This window comes from Phaenicophaeus curvirostris, chromosome 11 (assembly GCF_032191515.1).
Source record: "Phaenicophaeus curvirostris isolate KB17595 chromosome 11, BPBGC_Pcur_1.0, whole genome shotgun sequence".
NCBI classification, from domain to species: domain Eukaryota; kingdom Metazoa; phylum Chordata; class Aves; order Cuculiformes; family Cuculidae; genus Phaenicophaeus; species Phaenicophaeus curvirostris.
In genome coordinates, this window is record NC_091402.1 from 21,218,804 (window position 1) to 21,239,326 (window position 20,523).

Genomic DNA, 20,523 nt, shown 5'->3' on the forward strand with positions numbered 1-20,523 from the left:
TCAACAAGTTAAAATTAGCTTTTATTTTTGAACAAAGTTTTCTCCACCACTTCACAAAACATTTTAGTGTTCACTGGCAGTTAAAACCACTTTGCATAGTGAAATAATACTTGAAAAATTCATCTTTAAAAAAAAAAAAAGACAAAGACTCAAATTTGCAGAATTCTGCAAGAAAGACTTAGGCGGAGATGGTCAGGAGGAGATTTCATGCAAGAAAGGGTTGTTGATGAAATGATTTCACAGGACAAGAAAACAAAACCAGAACCAAACCCAAGCAGCTCTTAATTACAGTACGTTGCTGTGCAAGACTGGCATGTGCAAGGACCAGCAGCAGTTAGAGTCTGTTCTTATCGAGTGTTTCTTCCTGTAGCTGACAAAAGGCCCCTCCTCTAGCAGACACGTAGGCGAGGAGAAGCACAACAGAAAGAAATGAACTAACCAAAGTGCTGTTTTGTGGAGCTCCTCCCTGGGTCTGTAGCGCTGCTGGGTAACGCGTCACACAGGTGAGAGGCCTCGGGCCCTGTGGCTCTGACCTGCACCCGGGCGAGTGCAGCACCGTGTGCTCCGAGGCCGGGGCTGCTCTGGGGTGCAAGGGGCATAAAAATAAGTCCTGCTTGGCTCCAGAAGTTTCCTGAGAGAACGCCGCCAGTCACCGGGATTGACCCTACGCCTCGTAGGCTTCTGAACGCCTGCGGATCAGGCTGAACTTGCCCGTGGGGTCAGGGATGTACCACTTCTCCCAGATTTCAGCGTATGAAGCTGTTCTTCCCCATGGTTTGAAATGTCCGTTCCAGTGCAGCAGCTTGGCAGCTTTCACAAACTGAGGCGAGTACCTTTTCCCAGCACTGGACCCTATTGTTGAGAAAAAGCTGATTGATGACTGAAATAAAGGCAGCAGAAACACTGACATGCAGTATTTTAGCTTCAAAACGAAGGATTCTAACAAAATCTTGCCATTAATAGAGAAAGGAAGGAGGCAGAAATGAAAAATGCAATCAGGTGCAACTGAGCGCCACTTTGATCTGTCTCAGTACTGCCTTAACTTCCAAGTTCTTCAAAAGCCCCTTTCTACCCAGCTGTATTCTGCAGCGTTTCACTGCAAACGAAACCTCAGAAAGCTCTCCCAGCACTGGGGTTTCACCAGCAGCAGAACAGATACGAATGTCTCCTCCACAGCCTTGGAGGAAGCACTTGGGATCACTTTGGATACAATATACACGTTGAAAAGGAAAATGAGAAAGGAAAATGAGAAGTCATTTGAGAGTAAATCAATTCAAGAACTATCCACCCCACAGTCTGAAACAGAAGATGAAGGATCAGGCCCACAGGCCCCGAGATGGTATCGCAAAGCCGTGTTTCTTGAAGAACAAGGTATAAAACAGGGGAAGAACAGTCCCATTTGCTGCATCATCGCCTTGGTGTCCAGCCACAGACCTGGAAAAACCCACTGCAGGAACAGCCTTACAACTGTTTCATACATACCGAGATGCCGGACGTTCCACATGGGATCAATACTGGAATGTTGCTTGTAAAATACAATTAGCAGTGGAGGCGTCGTGATGCTGCCAGCCAGACTCCTACTGTAAAGTTCCTCTCTGGAAGAGAAGGCGAAGAGAAATTGGGAAAAGATGCTTGTGTGGCCCTAAATCAGTGGATTTTACTTGCAGCCGCATGACAGGAATCCACAGATATATAGGCAGCCCTTGAATTAACAGTTAAAAGCCATCACCATAACCCTGCCCCCGGGGTACTTACGCTACATTCAGCGCCATCCACTTCTCCAGTTGCTGAGTGATGTTCTGTAATTTCCACTCTGTCAAATTGGCAACGAAGACGCCTGGATTGAAAGAGCAGGTGTTGGCTTTCATGGCAAGCTTCCGGATGGTCTCTTTTTTGTAATCTAGAAACCCAATGTAATTGTACTGGAAAAACAGAGAGTAAAAATTAGCTTTAAATATGCTCAAATAACTATTTAAAGAAAAAAATTTCCACAACTCCCAACAGGAAAGAGTAACTTGATGTTGTTAAAGCGAGTCCTTCATAACAAGAGAAAGAAAACTTAAGAGGTCTAACATTTTAAAACTACAATTTCATAAACTTCATATTTTAAGGAGTGCTGCATGGTTTTAATAATACCTTATTATTAATACAGTTCCACTCCCAGAAAAATTACTTTATATTCTCAAATGAAGAACTCTCCCTCCAATGTCCTAAGAGTTCCTCGTGTTCCACGCTGGGAATTGCTCTTTATAAAGCACAGTAAAAATTTGAAATGCTTTTTTTAAACAGAAACTGCACCATTTGTAACCCAAACACCAGGGTAAATTGGTGTGGGTAGGGACAGTCACACCTTAAGGTTCTCTGCATTTGGAAGTTGACCTGCAAGAACGTTAAGGCCTGTTCCGAAGCCTGAGATCTCTAGGAGCTGTTACAACTGAATCACACTAAAACTAACCTGATTGCCTGCTCCGCGGACAGCAACCTTATTAGTGGTTGAGTCACAATCATCTGAAAATGCAGCTGCGTGTCCCGGTTTCAGTGGAGTGTTGTAAAGTTCAAGAATATCGTCTGGAAAATGGAAGAAAGCACAGAGAAATTAAAAAGCAATCCTGATCAAGCGCTGAGTGACTTCTTGTTCAGTCCATTGCTACAGCAGATGAAGCCACTCAGTTTAATCCAATTCCTTCATATTTACAAGGTTTTTACATCTCTCCTTGAAGAAGTGGTGTTCGGTGACTATAAGAGCTGGTGTGCTGACCTCCGCCTAAGGCCAGTGGCAAAAGGCTAAGAAAAGGCTCCATACCTTGCACTATTATATCATCATCCACATAAATGACCTTTTCTGCATGAGGCACCAAACTGGGCAAGTAGAATCTTGCAAAGGTTAACTGTGAAAACAAGAAAACAAGAGAAGGGAAGAATTAAATGAACAACTCTCCATATAAGTGTGAAATTGGCTGATATTCCTGGCACTTATCCATGGCACCGATGCCCAAGACAACTTCTATCAAGGAAGTAAAAGAGGCAGCGATATGCTTAAAGTTATTTAAAATAAACAGGTTCCATCAGTTTCTGGTTTCTTATGAATCTGTGCATTGATAAACTAACTTTAAAACTGGCTTGCTTGGCATCCACGTGGCTGTGTTTCACTGTAGCTCACATCAAAAAGTGATACTGGCATGCACGTGGAGATACTCAAATCCATCCCTCACTATGTAGAAATTTCTTCTTGCTGAGATTTAGGAATCTGATTATAAAATATTCTTCTACCCTAACAGATTTGGGTTTGATCTCTAGTTGTGTTCAAAAGCCAATATGAGACCATAGTTATTAACTATTAATTGCAAAACAAAAAGCATCCTCACTGGTTTTAAGGTGTCTGCCTTTTGAGGATCCGCTTGTACTTTCCCTTCTAAGACACGAGGGTCAAAATCCAAAATGTGGTATCTCATATTTTTCAGAGCAGTTTTACTGAGCCACAGCCTGCAAACAGGAGAAAGGCACAGATTTTATTACACGAGAGAAAAACAAATGAGAAGCAAGAGATCCAGTTGGCAGCGACGCAGACCTTGATCCAGGTCACTCATTTCTTTATCCTACAAACACAGAACATGACATGTGGCTGGTTTGGTGTGTGCCCTGCACAGCTGTGGCACACGAAAGGTAGGAGGGTGCTTCTGATTTCATTAGAAATTCCTGGTCCCATTATTACAAGTCCTTCACAAAACGAACCTGAGTGAATGGATATGGGTAAAAATAAAAGAACCAGCCTAGAAAAATGGAGAAATTTCAGTGCCAGCCTTCAAATTGCATAGATGAAACGCAGGATTTAACTTTTACAATCCCTCCACCAACAAACTCCAACCCCACCCCACTGGTTGGGTATAACCCTTCTGGAAAAGAAAAGATGGCTCTTTTCCATCCTTGAAACATGACCAGAAGGAATGATTGTAGGCCTCCCCACAGCAGTCTTGTCAAACTCTGCAACAAGCAGCAGCAGACAGGACTGCAAACAACTCAGAGGAGTGCAGTTCCAGGGAAAGCCAGCTCTTCCTCTCCTCAGAGATACTTCAGTTTTACAGCATTGGGGGAATCTAATGAAAAGATCATTACCTCAAGTGATCCACGGTATCATTCAAAGTAACAATATGGAAAACCACGTTGGATCTGGTGTTACGGTAAATACTGTTCATGGCTGCAATCGCACCCCCGAGCCGCTCATCTGATGCTGCGATGACCACAGAAATCTCCTTATCATTCCGCTCATCTGCCAGCCTCTGGGGAACCGCGGGGATGAAATCGATAGGCTGGAGTCCAAGCGGATTTGAATCTGTGGAGTACAAATGGCATCACATTTGTTTTATGCAAATGAAACATTTATTACCATGCTAAAATTCCCAACACCTTCAAGTATTTCTACTCTGCAAGCGCTTGGATGTCTCCGTTGGGGTGTGGATTACAGTGTGTCAGTATCAAACACAAAATACAGCACCTGCTCTTGAGAATCCAACATGTTAGTGAATAGGAAAACACTAACAAATAAATTACATACATTTTAACTGCACATATTCACACATAGCACAACAAGGTTATAAAATGAGGCTTCAGTTTCAGTAGGGCACTTGTAGCCTTGGTCCCCTTTGTCATTCTTTAATCTCACTGACTTTAATCTCAATGACTTCTAATGCCAGAGGGAACCCCTACAGCTATCTTGCCTGGCTTCCTGATCAAGAAAAGTCTTGCTGTTGGGATTGAAAGGACAGCAAGTACAGACAAACCCACCAAGCTGAAGTTCTTTGGGTGTAACAACAGGAAAAGATCGATTCATAAAAGAGTACAAAAATTATAACTCGTTACGCACTTGATTTGTCATTATCACACACATTACCTCAGCAGCATCGTGGTCTCTGCCTGGCCAGAGCATGTGCCTTCCCACCAGTCTCAAAAGAAATAACATTTTTTTCAATTAAAATGAAACCAAACATACCTGACAGCTCCTGTTTCAAGAAGTCACTGAGGCCTAGGAAGTTATGATGAAGAACTAGCAAAAATATGATAACAGCCACTACAAGGATGGAAATGTTCACTGAAAATTTAGAAGAAAAAAGGTTATCAGTATAACCAAAGAAAGATCAGAAAACAACAAAAGACATTTAAAAAAATTAGATGCACGCAAATACACCTACCTTTCCTTAATGTCATTTTTCCCTTGTTATTTCATTTATTAGAATAAGGTTCCTGCAAGAGGGAAAACAGAGCAGTCACTTCCTACTCCCAGCATGTTCCTACGTGAGACATAGCACCTACCACCCCGGGGGTCAAAACAGTTTCCAAACGTGGTGTTTCCTTCTCTTTAAGAGATAAAAATCTATGGTACATTTTAACAACTGGCTATGGTATCTTATTAAGAAGATAGCTAAAGAAGAATTCGGGGATAAAAAGGCAGGCAGATCTTGATAGAAAAAAAAACCAGACTCCTCCTGTTTCCCCAGGCAGCGCTCCCTCCCCTCACGGCTCCCCTCAAGGGCATGGCTCCCCCTGGGCCCCCCCAACACAGCTGCCCCCCCTGTTTCCCAAGGGTTCCCCAGCCACCCACCAAGGTGAACGAGCCTTATGAGGAGCGGCTGAGAGAGCTGGGGGGGTTTAGCCTGGAGAAGAGGAGGCTGAGGGGAGACCTCATTGCTCTCTCCAACTACCTGAAAGGAGGTTGTGGAGAGGAGGGAGCTGGGCTCTTCTCCCAAGTGACGGGGGACAGGACAAGAGGGAATGGCCTCAAGCTCCACCAGGGCAGGTTCAAGCTAGACATTAGGAAAAATTTTTTCACGGAAAGGGTCATTGGTCCCTGGCAGAGGCTGCCCAGGGAGGGGGTTGAGTCCCCTTCCCTGGAGGGGTTTAAGGGACGGGTGGACGCGGTGCTGAGGGACATGGGTTAGTGATTGATGGGAATGGTTGGACTGGATGATCCAGTGGGTCTTTTCCAACCTGGTGATTCTATGATCCTAAGGGCACAGCCCCCCCTCCATTCCATCACGGCTCCCCCCGAGTCTCCCCAGCCCAGCTCCCTCCTCCGGTTCCCCGGGCGCAGTTCCCCGCCCCTCCTCTCCATCACGGGTCCCCCGTCTCCCCCTCGTTCCCCTGGGCATGGTTCCTCCCCCCCATCACGGTTATCCCCCGTCCCCCCATCACGGCTGCCCCCCGTTCCCCTTCCCCGGCACCTGCTCGGGTTCCCGCGGGAGGCCGGGCGGGCGCAGCTCCTCCCCCCTCACGCCGCCAGCTGCCACCTCGGCGAGCGCCGCCCGGTCCGGGGCTGCCCTCGGCGGTGCCCGAACGGCCGCTCGGGGCGGGGGCGGCTCCGCGCCCTCCCCGCGGGGCTCCCGGGGCTGCGGCAGCTGCCGGCGCCTTCTCGAGGAGAGCTCAGCCCCAGGGCGGGACGCGGCCTCCGCGCGCTGCCGCGTCAGGCGTCCGTTCCAATCGGGCAGCGCCGCGGGCAGCCCGGGGGTCCTGCGGGCGGGGCGGGGAGCGCTTAGAATCATAGAATCACCAGGCTGGAAAAGACCCACTGGATCATCGAGTCCGACCATTCCCATCCATCACTAACCCATGTCCCTCAGCACCTCGTCCACCCGTCCCTTAAACCCCTCAGGGAAGGGGACTCAACCCCCTCCCTGGGCAGCCTCTGCCAGGGACCAATCACCCTTTCCGTGAAAAAATTTTTCCTAATGTCCAGCCTGAACCTCCCCTGGCAGAGCTTGAGGCCATTCCCTCTCGTCCTGTCCCCTGTCCCTTGGGAGAAGAGCCCAGCTCCCTCCTCTCCACAACCTCCTCTCAGGTAGTTGGAGAGAGCAGAACACGTCTTACGAGGAACAGCTGAGAAAGCTGGGGGTGTTTAGCCTGGACGAGGCTGAGGGGAGACCTCATTGCTCTCTACAACTCCCTGAGAGGAGGTTGTAGAGAGGAGGGAGCTGGGCTCTTCTCCCAAGGGACAGGGGACAGGACAAGAGGGAATGGCCTCAGGCTCCACCAGGGGAGATTTAGGCTGGACATTAGGAAAAAATTCTTCACAGAAAGGGTCATTGGTCCCTGTCTGAGGCTGCCCAGGGAGGGGGTTGAGTCCCCTTCCCTGGAGGGGTTTAAGGGACGGGTGGACGAGGTGCTGAGGGACATGGGTTAGTGTTTGATAGGAATACTTGGACTCGATGATCCGGTGGGTCTCTTCCAACCTGGTTATTCTATGATTCTATGAGGTCTCCCCTCAGCCTCCTCTTCTCCAGCCTAAACACCCCCAGCTCTCTCAGCCGCTCCTCTTGTTCTCCAGCCCCTTCCCCAGTTTCGTTGCTCTTCTCTGGACTCGCTCCAGAGCCTCAACATCCTTCTTGTGGTGAGGGCCCAGGATTCGAGGAGCGGTCTCACCAGGCCGAGTCCAGAGGCAGAAGAACCTCCCCGGCCCCGCCGTGTCTGGTCCGGGCCGAGGTGCCGTTGCCCTTGGTGGCCGCCCGGGGCCCTGTTGGCCGTTCACCCGCTGTCAATCAGCCCCCGAAGTGCTTCCGGCCGGCTCGGCAGCCGCTTCCGGCGCTCGGCTCCGCGCTCCCGGCGGCTCCCGGTCTCCGCTCCGTTCCCCTCGCCGGCCCCGGGGCTCCCGCCGCCATGCTGCGCGTCCTCCGCTCCATCCCCACGCAGATGGTAGGGCCGCCGCGCCCCCTCCCCTCCCTTCACCCCCCACCCCCGGGGCCCATTCGGGGTCTGAGAACGGGAGCTTCCCCGCGCTGGAAGCGAAGGGGGCAGCGGGGAAACGGCAGCGTGAGCGGCGGGGCGAGGGAGGGGACCCTCCCGCTCTGCTCATCCTCACCTGCAGCCGGGGCGCAGCGCCGCAGGGCTCAGCACAGCGCCTGGGGCTGCTGGGCCGAGTCCGGAGATGATCCGAGGGGCTGGAGCTCACCTGCTCTGGGACAGGCGGAGAGCTGGGGCTGTTCGGCCTGGAGAAGAGAAGGCTCCAAGGAGACCTTAGAGCAGCTTCCAGCACTAAAAGGGGACTTGTAAAAAAAATGGGGAAAGCTTTTTAGTAGGGCCAGTAGCAACAGGGCAAGGGGTAACGGTTTTAAACTAAAAGAGGAGTTTAGAGATCAGGAAGACGTTTCTTCCTGTGAGGGTGGCGAGGCGCTGGCAGAGGCTGCCCGGAGACGTGGTTGATGCCCCGTCCCTAAAGGTGTTCGAGGCCAGGGTGGATGGGGCTCTGAGCACCCTGATCATCGAGTCCAACCATTTCTATCAACCACTAACCCATGTCCCTCAGCACCTCGTCCACCCGTCCCTTAAACCCCTCCAGGGAAGGGGACTCAACCCCCTCCCTGGGCAGCCTCTGCCAGGGACCAATGACCCTTTCTCTGAAAAATTTTTTCCTAATGTTCAGTCTAAACCTCCCCTGGTGGAGCTTGAGGCCATTCCCTCTCGTCCTGTCCCCTGTCCCTTGGGAGAAGAGGCCATCACCCTCCTCTCCACAACCTCCTTTCAGGTAGTTGTAGAGAGCAATGAGGTCTCCCCTCAGCCTCCTCTTCTCCAGGCTAAACCCCCCCAGCTCTCTCAGCCGTTCCTCCTAAGGCCTGTTCTCCAGCCCCTTTGCAGGGGGAGACAGGGTTTGTGAAGCCACAAAAACACACGTGATGCTCAAGTCATGCCCTTTTGAACCTGGGGTATTACAGCTTTTCCACAGTGATATTAAGCTAGCCACAATCATGTTTTGAGTTTGCATTATGTGTTCTGAACAGACAGACCTTGCTTTTATTTTTAGATTATGTGGTCAAGACCATAGGGGGATCGTTAAGTGAATTAAGAGGTGAATTCTTCTGCATGTGAAATACAGACACTGTAAGAAAAATAATTCTGGTCTGATTTGAACATTAAACAAAAAAGCTGAAAGCCTGTAGGCAAGCTGACTCCAGGCTCTAGCCTGGAAGAGTTTAACTGGTAGGTTTGTGAACTGGGTAACTGACAGAACCCCTTTCTTTCCACAGGACTACAAGGGCCAAAAGTTGGCAGAACAGATTTTTCAAGGAATCATTCTTGTCTCTGCAGTGAGTATCCTGGAACTGGGGTTGATAACTTACAGGACTTTATAGTTTATTTGCCTTAACTGGGTCACTAAAAGCTTTAAGCAATATCAGAGGGGCTGTCACAGATTAAGACGTTTCTTCTTTCAGTCTTTCACTGTTATTATTGCCCTAAAATTTTCAAAAGCAAGATTAGAAAGTTGTACAAACTGTGCTTTTGAAAAACCTGTAATTTTCTACTTTACATCTGCCCCCCTGCTCAAACACAGTGGCGGAAATAGGTTTGTTTATGTAAAGTTTGCTATTTTTTTTTTCAGGTAATTGGTTTTATCTATGGATACATCACTGAGCAGTTTGGATGGACTGTCTACATAGTAATGGCTGGATTTGCTTTATCATGTTTGGTAAGAAATTTTTTCCTGAAACCAGAAAACACACGCACTGTTTATAACCTGAAATAATCGTTAAACGAAGGGGCTGTCAGCACAGAGAAATCACTTGCCCTGTGATTCAGATTGCTAACAGCACAGGAGGGACATGGATCTTGGAGTAAATCCAGAGGATACTAAAAAGATGATCTGAGGGCTGGAGCACCTACTGTACAAGGGCAGGATGAGAGAGTTGGGGTTGTTCAGCCTGGAGAAGAGAAGGCTCTGGGGAGACCTTAGAGCAGCTTCCAGGACTGAAAGGGGCTCCAGGAAAGCCAAGGAGGGGCTCTTGATCAGGGAGCGCAGGGACAGGATGAGGGGAATGGTTTTAAACTGAAAGAGGGGAGATTGAGATGAGATCTTATGAAGAAATGGTCCTCCTCCTTGCAATGATCGGGGTCCTTTAGTTGTTCTTACTTAAACACCACGCTGCAGGGTACAATGTAACCTCTCTATAGACGTCTTCATAGCATGAAATTGTATGAACTTTTAAGACTAATCAATACTGTAATCAGGGAGTGAGGTCTCCCTAACAAGCTGTACAAAACATTTGTCTAGCATCTTGATTTACCTACTCTGCCTTCATTCCTCTTCTCTAAGCTGACGCTGCCTCCGTGGCCCATGTACCGCCGCAATCCACTGAAGTGGCTCCCTGTTCAAGAGTCGGGAACAGAAGAAAAGAAGCCGGCAGACAGAAAGCCAAAGAGGCACACTAAAAGCTAAAAAATGTGGTTCTTCAAACTGTTACTTTGTTAATTGCATTCCCATGGGGAGATAGTTCTTGGCTTGGTGTTTCTTTTTTTCTTACTGCTTTGTATACTATCCTGAGTATTCCAAGACCTGCAGAGGGCCTGAAGGCTCTCAAACTCCAGCCAGAACTCAAGGGGAAGGCAGGGGCAGGGGGGGTTAACTTCAGAGGCTACTGGAGGTCACATATCACTCAAGTATGTTAATAAAAAGCAACACAGCAAACCAATCGGGTATAGTTAAGCTGTTGCCTAAAAGATAACACAGCAGGACTTGTACTGAAATATTTCTAACTGCCGGTAAAAAAACTGGCAGTGGCATCAGGTTGTCACAAGTGCTGTATAACACTACAGACCCCATAGTTCTGAACAGTGCTAAGAACTCAAAACTGTTCTAGGATAGGAGATGGCAGCGTGGCATTCGTTGTTTAAAATAAAATTGCCTGGGTAGAGAAAGGAACATCTTGACTCTGCTCTATACAATAGCTCTTGAAACCTTGTAGCTTGAGCATGTGGCACGTGAGAGGCAGCCGGAGCTGCAGGTGCTGCACTTTTCCACTACCCGCTGTCAGGTCAGTCTCTCCCCCAAGTGCAGGAGGTTACAATATTTAAGCAAGAGGCAAGTTGTGCATTTAAAGTTTTATTTTACAAATTCAATTCCCTTTTGACTTCTCTAAAAAAGAACATGTGCTTTTTCTGTGGTTTGGTACATGACAGCGCCTGGGAGGGTGTAGCAACACAAGGTAGATGGAAAGAAGGGGAAAAGCTATAACGCCTGTTTCTCCAAGTGACCCTGCTCTTGGGCACTTTCATTCCTAAAAGGAATTAGTATTTGTAAGGCAAAGGGGTTTCTCCAGCTGGGACCATGGTAACCATGGCTGTGTTCCTTTCAAACCATTTCAGACTCACTTTATCAAGTTACCAAATACTTTCTACCACAATGGTGACAGGCTTAGCAGTAGAACACAAAAGCAAAGGCTCTGCTTAAAGGCAGTAAAGCCAACGCCATCAGCACTTCAGCTTGGCAACTTACAGAACCTGGAGAGCTGCTGGTGCTACAAAAATTAGTAATTGCTTCTCCCTGCTAAGTTTTCACAGTTATTTGATGTAAGAACTTACAACTTATCACACCATAGCCTCTGCATAGATTTCACCGTATTTAGTGTGTGACCATACCAAAAGCTTCAATATGACAAATTCAAACCAAAACCTCATCTTTCACATACAAAACTTGATAACCTTCCCTCTTCTATAAAAAGCAACTTAAAATTTCACTAAGAGAATAAAAACTAAACTAAACAGTTTCTCTTCTGAGAAAGTAACAGCGTGTTTCACATTTTAACATGAATAATATTGCTACAAACTGTAACATTTTTTGTAAGTTCACCTCCTTATTCCAACAAAGGAGGTCAGTGGATAAACCTGCCTTTGCAAGCTGGTCCAGTCTAGCAGTTGAGCTACAAAACCAGTCTTTTTCTCACCATGTTCTGGTCAGAACTTCACATTTTCTTCGAGAAATTTCAGGTGCCGTGCCTTTGCACTGTAACTTGCATACTTGTCTCCCATGTGCTCCCGCAACTGCATCTATTGAGAACACAAAAAACCCCCAAACATGCAACATTTATTGACATTGAAAAAAGCAGGAAGTACCAAAATATTATCAAAAAAAAATACCAAAGTGCTGAACTGAAAGCAGCATGGGATGTTTGACAGCATAGATGGGAGGGAAGAAAAATGGAGGAGTCTCTGTTGTCTGAAGGCAGAGTTCCAAATCCTACTTGACAATTTAAATATAAATCAGATCTTCACAGGTTATACTTACCCATGGCATATTTCATTTGTAACCGTGTTTTGAATCAAAGAAGCTGTAGATATTACTCACTCACCTCTATCACGAACAGACATTAAATTGTTTCTCACTTTCACTTTGGAAATAAAGGGCATTGGGCAAAGTCATGTGAAGGCAAAAAAATTAGGGTTCAAAAAAAATTGTTATTGGAGAAATAACACAGAGTAAAATCATTCACGTCCCTTGCATTTTCCACAAACTTGGGGGCAAGGGCACAGTTCTAAAGCTCAACTGCTTGAAGAATTTGTGGCTGAATATAGTCCATGTTCAGAATCAAACTTCTCAAGACTGAAAATAACAATGTACTTAAGGCCCTAGCCTGCCAGTGACAAGATAAACACCTTTTGGAACCAAGGTTTGCACTACTCTCTCAGTACCTAAAAAGAGAGGGGTAAGTAGACACCCTACTCATTCATCAAGGTTTTTAAAGAAATTTAACAATTTTATCATGAAAGGCACTGACCTCTCTTTTCACTTCATCATCGTCCTCCATGATGCTGTACACCTTCTCAAGGAGTTTAACTCCCAATCCTTGCACCACATCAGATCTCAAGATCTCAACCATTCTCCTGATCTTGTCAGGAATTGATAACATATCTGTTAAAAAATAAAATAATAAAAAAAGAATCAATGCAATAATAATTACTCGCAGTAGAGTCAATTTGCATACTGTGTGCAGAAGAACAAGGGATGACTCTTAAGTATCACCACAGGGTTCCAGCTGTTCATTTCCACTGCAACAGCAGTGCAGGCACAGGTCCCTGTAACTTCTGCAAATAAAACATCTGATCTAATTAAAATAAGTTTCAGCTTAGAAATGAAGTAGCCCTGTCCCCCAAATAGTAATAAGCAAATAGCTGGAGGATTCTCACCCTACAATATTTAAGAGAAAAAACGACAGGGAAAAAAATACCTCCAACGTTTATACCTTCAACATTCTGTCATACCGTTTAGACAAAATCCTTCAATATATTTTACTCCAGCTCTGCAGAATCAAGTTATCAGGGTTATCTGCAGAATCAAGTTATCTAGTGTTCTCCCATCACTAGGCTCCAAGCAGAATCCTTATGTTTAAAAACAATAAGTGCGAGGTCTGAGACTTCAAAAACCTGCTCTCAGCTTTTCCCTTGTTCTTGGTGCACAGTAGCTACAGTTGTAGTAAGTAACATTTTTTCCTGATTTTTGGAACACAGATACTTATGATCTAAAACAGACTTTAAATACGAAAAAGGATTAAATTCTTGCATCTATAGGAGAAATAAACTTGTCCAAATTCTGCAATGAAGATAAACTTCTATACTAGCACAAAATTCTACTGTGTTTAACGCTTTTTATCCACAATTCACAAAGCTTTACAGCAATCAAATCACAGAATCGCTTGGTTGGAAAAGACGTTTGAGATCGAGTCCAACTGTAAAGTTGTTTGAATGCCTTAAAAATCTTATTTCAAAATACTCAACTCCAAATGTTCAGTTTGGAAGCTTCAAAGTCACATGGGGAAAACTGAGCCTGCAGACCAGCTTTCTCTCTTCATTGGCAAGGAAACCACAACTAGAGTCATTTCACACATTTACAAAGATGGTTACTTCTATAAGTATTGTTGAGACTCGAGAAGAAATAAATGTGGATTGTCTCCTGTTGCCCACTAGTAGTTTTTCTTTGGTTATTGGCAGCTGACAACCATTCATTGAAAGCAACGACAGAGCAACAGACCTGAAGGAATCTCTTCAAATTTTAATTCCTCTGATTCATCAGGCAATTTTCCATGCAAAATCAAAGTGTCTCGATATTTTCTACGAAGTTTAAACTCTGGGGCTGGAGCCGAGGTTACACAGTGCTCGCTCTCCTTAGAGTCCATTTTCAGTGTCCATGTCATCAGCTGCACCAAGTCATTTGTTTCGTTCATGCTGCTTTTTCTAGTAGAGGAGAAATAAAATGTAATTCAGTCACCATTCATGATGCAACTTCCGCCTTGCATTCAGAGGTCTTTTAGTAAGTGTAGCGAGGTCTTGCTAAGTGTTCAGTGTTAAATGGCTTCTTTGGTGCAGCTTTATCAATAGCAACATCAGCAATATTTCATCTAGCAAGGGCTCAGAGCCCGTTCACCAAGCAACAATTCACAATTCTATTGGCTGCTGCTACCTAGGCTGCTGCCCCTGCGATAATGCAAAGTAACATTTTTGAAACACTGCTTACACCACCAACATCAACAATAGAGTTATTCACTGTGGGAAGGAAGCGAACCTTTGAACTCATGCTTTTAATGCACCCTGACAGTATGTAACCTTTGATGTTGGAAGACTGGTTTTCTGGGAAGCCACAGTTGACAAAACGCAGAGGAACACGGTCACATGTCCCAGAAAGCTCATCACGGGAAGTTTATAGCCACAGAGGCAAGAGTTTAATGCATTTTCTTTTCTTTATGCACCACACGGTTCTTCAATCATTATGCAGACATAAAGTGTGGAAGCAATTCCCACTGGGTTTTGTTTTCCACTCTAAGTCAAGGTCCAATATGGCAGTGAAAACTTGCACAGTATTAAACAAAGTACTTACTTCTCCTTGGAATCTCCATCAGACTTGTCTGTAGAGCTTGTGGATGAGCTTAACTCATCATCAGACAGGCAATGGGTTTCTCTCTTTCTCTAAGTGAAGAGGGAATAAATGACAAAAAGAATCTAATAGTTGAAAGTAATTCATCACTATGGCATGAATTATGGTTTTACATGGAAAAAACACTTCCAATGTGCATATTTTTACAGACTCAGCTTGATAATATTTAAAAGGTGTAACCTTTGGTTTTAGAAACAAGCTAGTATACAGGACATCATCAACATACTTCACGAAATGCTTATTTGACTAACACTACATCTCAGTCAAAAAGTTCAACCACTATAAATGCTTCACCCAGCGCCTCTTAAAAAAATTTAGTTGTGTATGTTTGTTAGTTCTTAGCCAACTAAGTCATAAAGTCATTACCCTTAGCCTGTCTACTGGTCTTCAATACACATTTTAAAATCACATTTACATAAATTTTATCAGTTCGGTAAGTTCCCAGCACTCCCTCAATCACAGAGAGATTTTAACCACTTGTGTCTCTAGCGTCTCATGGCATAATATGCAAAACTATCCCTAGCACAGGCACACACAGCTAGTGTGTTCTAACATTATGCCATCTCAGTTTGTGAATGCAGATTTAATTTGTGCATTTAGATACCAGTTATAAGCACACATGTAGGCAGAACATGCAAAACACCTTCCACACAAGTGTCGGGCTGAGGAAAATACAACCTATGCTTTGAAATTTCAGACTAAAATTTTTTCACTGTTACTCTTCTGCACTTATTGGTATTAATAATGTTGCCTGATATTGCAGAGATCATCTAATCAGAAAGTCTTTCTTTAAGGTCTTCAACATACCTTCGACAAAGAAGGGAATGTTAACAGAAACTACTCCCTTTTCATCTAGGAACTATTCCTTTTTGCCATAAATGTATGCACTTATCACGATTAGAGAGTAAAAAATAAAACAAAACAATGTTCAACCACTGCTGTCAGAGCACAACCAGTCGTACCAGGCTAACGGTAGCGTGTTGTTACCAGAAACGTAAAGCAGACTATGGATCTTTAACTAAAGCACAGTTCAGAATGAACTTTTTCCCTTCCAAAATAAAAAAGACACTGACACCACACTTTAGAGACCCCTTAACAATCAGTAAGGGATCACCAGTTTTCATCTCTGACAGGTGGAGCGAAAATGCACAGTGAGCCTGGAATTTTAAACTGATCTAGCCAAACAAAAAGGTGGATGAGTGATCTGTACGGTACCCCAGGACTTATAAAGCAACATTTACAGGGAACTGTGCACTGATTTAGAGTTTCTTCCACACATAGATTCTTTAAATTATCGCTTTCTTCCCAAATTGCACCTGCATTTAAATATTTCACAAGCAGATGACCCTAGTTTACCTGAGAAATACTGGGATCTGATGAGGACTGAACAACTTTAACATGATTTTCCACATGTGATTTTGCTTCAACTACTGCACTATTTGATGCTCGTCTTGCAGGAATCACTGGAAGGATGACATTTTTACAGTATTTATAACTTAGCTGCATGTATTTTGAATTAATTTCATGCTCATGCAAGAAAAAGTCTATCACTTGGCAGAAAGACAGGCAGGTAAGTATTCTGCTAAGAGGAAACAATGAAGCTTCTATCTGAAAGGTGCATGAAACATACATGAAGTGCAGAATAAAGACAAGTTGTCACCACTAAACACAACTGAATATAAGCAGAAAAATACAGACATGTTAACATAAATTTTTATTTAACACCGAAGAAGAGCCTTAGTGCATCTTTTTGAAGATGTTAGTGACAAACAGGCAGCAAGTCAGAATTTTTTCACAAAGAAGTTATCAGCCTACTTATGCACAGAATGTTACCATGCAAACATAACAATTACCAGAGGGAAACATCTCCTCCTGAGACTGTTTCAGCCTCCTTCGTTCTCTTGCTGACAAGGGCCGCTCCTTCAAAAGAAGTTAATTTGATATTAATTAGCAATCATCACAATGGCTTTTGTTATCTGATGACCCACAAGGCAAAAAATCCTCAACAAACATGGAAGAGAGGACTATTAGAGTAGACTGTCTGATCAGCTAACAAGTGCCTAATTATTACAAATTATTACAATTATTCCTCTTTATCAATGAGACTAATGTGCACTCTAGAAAAGGAGATCCTCCCCTGGCTCAGCAAGGCAGCTGCTCATCCTGCACTGACCAAGCACTTAACAAGACTCCCTTTAGACAAGAAGCTACTATGCATTTCCTTACTCACTGTGCATACACTCAAGAGAACAAACTGCATAGAAGGAATAAGAGACCAAAATAAGGTGACAGCACTAACCTTTGAATCGGCAGCTTGATTGGTTTTGGTGCTGTTTACACTTTCAGAGGCATCAGCACCGTGTTGCTCTGCAGAGCTCTGTGTTGTCTTTGCGTTTGCCTCAGAAGGAAAAGGTAAAGGCGGGGGAGCAGCTGCTCTGAACTTGAAAGAGAAGTGAGGAAGAATTTGTACCTTTCTTAATAAAAGTTAAAGTAGCCTGCAATCCAGAAGACATTCTTGCATGGCAAGGCTGGATGACAGAGGTTTTGGCTTCTATTGTAACCCGTTCACACCTCTCAACTTCATCCTTCCCTCCTTACACCTCTGCTTGCATACACTTCCCTTCTCTCCATCCCTACATCTTGTCGTCTCCTCCTCCCAGACTATTTTTCAGCCAAGGCCTTTGCAACAACCCTCCCCACCTGCAAACAGCAAAACCTAAGAGAAAAACAGGATATCAGTCTGAAAACCATCACCCTCTTCTCTATCCTTGTATAGCCGGTGCCCTTTCTCAAAGAAATCTCCCTGCTCAGTGTGGAAGCATAGACAGGAGCCCTATCTTATCAAGACTTTCTTCCTAGAGTTTGCACTCAGAAGCTCAGGGCAGCCAATATCTGTCTGTTCTGAAGTGTGATAATCTTCTATCCGCTACAAGTGACCTTACCCACAACAGCCAGGAAAAGTACTGCTGTATATTTTGTAGCCACAAACAGGGGGAAGTCCTGATGGAAAGGGCTAGGAAAGACTGTAGCACAGCAAGGCAAAGCCCAAGCTTCATTGCATTTCCTTGCACACATCTGGCACACTCACCTCATGGCTGTGAGGCTTATTGAGATCCTCAGATTTACAGTTTGCTTCTAAAGGATATTGTGAGTGTTCCACATTTTGCTACCAGTGAAATTGTACACATGAAACAAGAACAGTATAAAAAAACCCCACCCTTTTTAAAAAAATAGATCCCATTTTTAAAGAGTAAAAGAAAGCCGGAGTCTAAAAGGAAAGAATTATTTTTTGAGTATCTGTACCTTCTCCAAAGAGCCTCCAACTGGTTCACTTTTCTTCTGCCGTCGTTGCCGTGAGAGAGAAGGTTCACTGACAGAACTATGAGGCTTCAAGAGGGAAGCAATTTTTTCCTGAGCATCTCCCAAAGCACCAGGACAGATGTCATCCTAATAAGAAAAGAAATTTTAGAAAAATGTACACATGCCATATTCCAATTTACATATACACGCTTTTTTAAAAGAAAAAATATCAGAGCCCACTTTCCTATGTTGGACTGCCTCCACCTCAACACATCACAGTTACAATTGCAATAAGCTCTCTCTTTATAGGCCATTAGAAAAAATACCTGCTGTATCAGCATTTTTAAGTTACTAAATCTTCAAAGAAGGATACTTACCTGAATTACAACAGGAACAAAAGGTGCCAGCAGCTTCTCAGTAGAATCCAAGCTCTACAATAATGATTTCTCATCAGAAAAGTGTCTACAGAAATCTCACAGTAGACCAAAATGTAATGAAAAGACAAACACCCGCTATTGCCCCCCATCCAAACCAGGGCCAACTTGAGATTAACCAGGTCTATCTAGAACATCGAGTAAAGAAGTTCCAAAATTTCTGTTGCCATCTCCCTTCTCAGCTGGAGAAGAAAATTGTTGTTCCCTGTAAAAACAGAATTCCCATCATCCAGCTGAAAGGCTGAAACTGCTTCACTGTGCTGCCTTTGCAAATCTGAAGTCAAGGCTCCCAACTACTTAAGCTTCTCAGTAAGGGTAGCAACATCATCCTACTTCAACAGAGAAATACGTGCAGCAGCTCTCTAAACTTTAAGAGCTGGCCATGAGTTAAATCTATTTCAAAGTCTATTTCAAGTAAGCATAAATGCATTACCAGGTCAGTTTGCCTTTGGTCCTTTGATACAGGCTGCAGCAGTTTCAAAGTATCACCATCTTCTTCAATAGAAGACTGCTTAGATTCAACATTTTCAGCTTTAAAAACCTGTTTTGCTCTTTGCTGCAGTTCGCCTTCCTTAGCTGGTGGGCTACTGGATATTATTTTAGATTTCCCTGGAACATTTAAATACTTTGCTTTGTTATTCTCTGGAATATGCTCACTGCTGTGCTTCTCATTTCCATACTTCATCCTTTCAGATGGTAAGATATCGATATGCACTTCACTAACTGTAGCTGAGGAGTTGCCCGTGTTGTTCAAATCATTATTGCTTGGTTTTCTTTCCAACTCGACAGCTGGTTTCTCTGAGGGACAAAATTTGGTGGCTTTATATTTGATGACACAATCCTCTTCAGCCTAGAATTAAAAGGAAAACAAAGAAGAAATTAATTACATTTTTGGTATTATGCACATATGAAAAGATACTCTAAGCACCTTAGGAAAATCATTAACATACCAGAGTATGTTAATTAAAAAATTAAGGTCAATTACTGATTTAGAACCTCAGAAAAGCCAACCAATGTTTTAAAAGATATATAGACTGTATTTGCAAATTATGTATTTCAGGCATTGGTATATACTCATGCAGTGCAGCTGCTTTTCACCAGGGTGTGAAAGAGAAGTTGTAACTTGTTTGGGGTTGTAACTATAATTAGTTTTTCCAGTCAAAACCATATATTTCAAAATGATTGCCACTCATCATCAAACATTTGATAAAATATTTGACCTTAAACACTCCACAAATAATTCCTCTAGTGACTCACAAACGAGAAACTGAATGTTATTAATATCTTACAGTTAAGATGCTGCAGTTAGTTTTACTGATCCACAGCTGTTTATTTAGTCCCACTCTTTCCTAAACACAATTCCTTCCTTAGGATGAATTTTACAAATTTACAAAAACAAAAAAGAAAATGTATGTATCTCACTATTTTAGATTTCCTGGGTTTCTCAAAGGAGTGGTTTTCATGTGTAACACTGCTGCTATGAGAGTCACTCTTTCCTGAGACCACAGAACAAGGATCTTTGGGTTTAGAATTCACTGTTTTCTTATGACTTCTGGCTGCTTTCCTGTAAACAAAACAGAAGTTGCTCATTCAATCACCAGCAACAAGACCTTAAGATATTTCTTCAGATTATACTAATTATAATCCACTCCACTGAACATCTTACAGGGAGTAAAAGATACTGGGTTTTTTCCACAGACCGTGCACAACATACTCATTTTCATCTCTATAAAGGGAGCTTAAAAACACCATTCAGAATCCATCAGCAAAATACACTCGTTCAGCACAGCACAAGATCAGCCTTCCCAGGAAGCAGTAAAACAACTGACCAAACCTGACAAAGAAAAATAATTTTGGCAGTGAATATCAAAAGGAACTTGGTGTTACAGCTCTCAACTGATAAATGGCCCCAAAGAGCCACACGGAAAGATGTGTGTTTCCTATCACTTCCTTGAAAATACTGCTGCTACTTTTTTCTTTTTAAACTCTTCAAATAAGCTGTGCAATCCTAACTGTTCCACGGTTTCACTCTGCATTTGCAGAAAAAACAAGATTCCATTCTAACTCCCTCCTATTATATTTCTCAGAGAATCTAAAGAAACTCACACA

General features: G+C 43.9%; 3 protein-coding genes across 6 annotated transcripts in view; 1 reads left to right on the plus strand and 2 right to left on the minus strand.

The window, feature by feature from the left end:
* On the minus strand, positions 1 to 7,957 carry GLT8D1 (glycosyltransferase 8 domain containing 1). The gene is made up of 10 exons (XM_069865880.1): positions 7,847 to 7,957; positions 5,187 to 5,238; positions 4,988 to 5,086; positions 4,114 to 4,330; positions 3,366 to 3,483; positions 2,804 to 2,888; positions 2,456 to 2,568; positions 1,756 to 1,922; positions 1,483 to 1,595; positions 1 to 852 (listed from the first exon to the last, which is right to left on the minus strand). The coding sequence occupies exons 2-10, from the start codon at positions 5,200 to 5,202 to the stop codon at positions 665 to 667; spliced, it is 1,116 nt and encodes a 371-aa protein (XP_069721981.1). The 5' UTR covers positions 5,203 to 5,238; positions 7,847 to 7,957; the 3' UTR covers positions 1 to 664.
* On the plus strand, positions 7,554 to 10,257 carry SPCS1 (signal peptidase complex subunit 1). Its single transcript, XM_069865884.1, has 4 exons — positions 7,554 to 7,680; positions 9,009 to 9,068; positions 9,362 to 9,448; positions 10,073 to 10,257. Exons 1-4 carry the CDS (start codon positions 7,645 to 7,647, stop codon positions 10,193 to 10,195), a joined length of 306 nt encoding a protein of 101 aa, XP_069721985.1. The 5' UTR covers positions 7,554 to 7,644; the 3' UTR covers positions 10,196 to 10,257.
* Positions 10,072 to 20,523, minus strand: part of NEK4 (NIMA related kinase 4) — a 19,133-nt gene continuing 8,681 nt past the window's right edge. For 3 of the 4 annotated variants that reach the window (XM_069865851.1, XM_069865848.1, XM_069865850.1), the window contains exons 6-16: positions 19,837 to 19,978; positions 18,848 to 19,264; positions 18,358 to 18,411; positions 17,984 to 18,127; positions 16,980 to 17,120; positions 16,534 to 16,600; positions 16,037 to 16,143; positions 14,624 to 14,712; positions 13,781 to 13,983; positions 12,531 to 12,664; positions 10,072 to 11,802 (exon numbers count right to left, since the gene is read on the minus strand). In XM_069865851.1, the coding sequence (XP_069721952.1) occupies positions 11,710 to 11,802; positions 12,531 to 12,664; positions 13,781 to 13,983; positions 14,624 to 14,712; positions 16,037 to 16,143; positions 16,534 to 16,600; positions 16,980 to 17,120; positions 17,984 to 18,127; positions 18,358 to 18,411; positions 18,848 to 19,264; positions 19,837 to 19,978 (1,591 nt within the window). In that variant the 3' untranslated portion in view covers positions 10,072 to 11,709. The remainder of the gene's footprint in view (positions 11,803 to 12,530; positions 12,665 to 13,780; positions 13,984 to 14,623; positions 14,713 to 16,036; positions 16,144 to 16,533; positions 16,601 to 16,979; positions 17,121 to 17,983; positions 18,128 to 18,357; positions 18,412 to 18,847; positions 19,265 to 19,836; positions 19,979 to 20,523) is intronic. The other variant, XM_069865849.1, reaches the window with a different exon arrangement.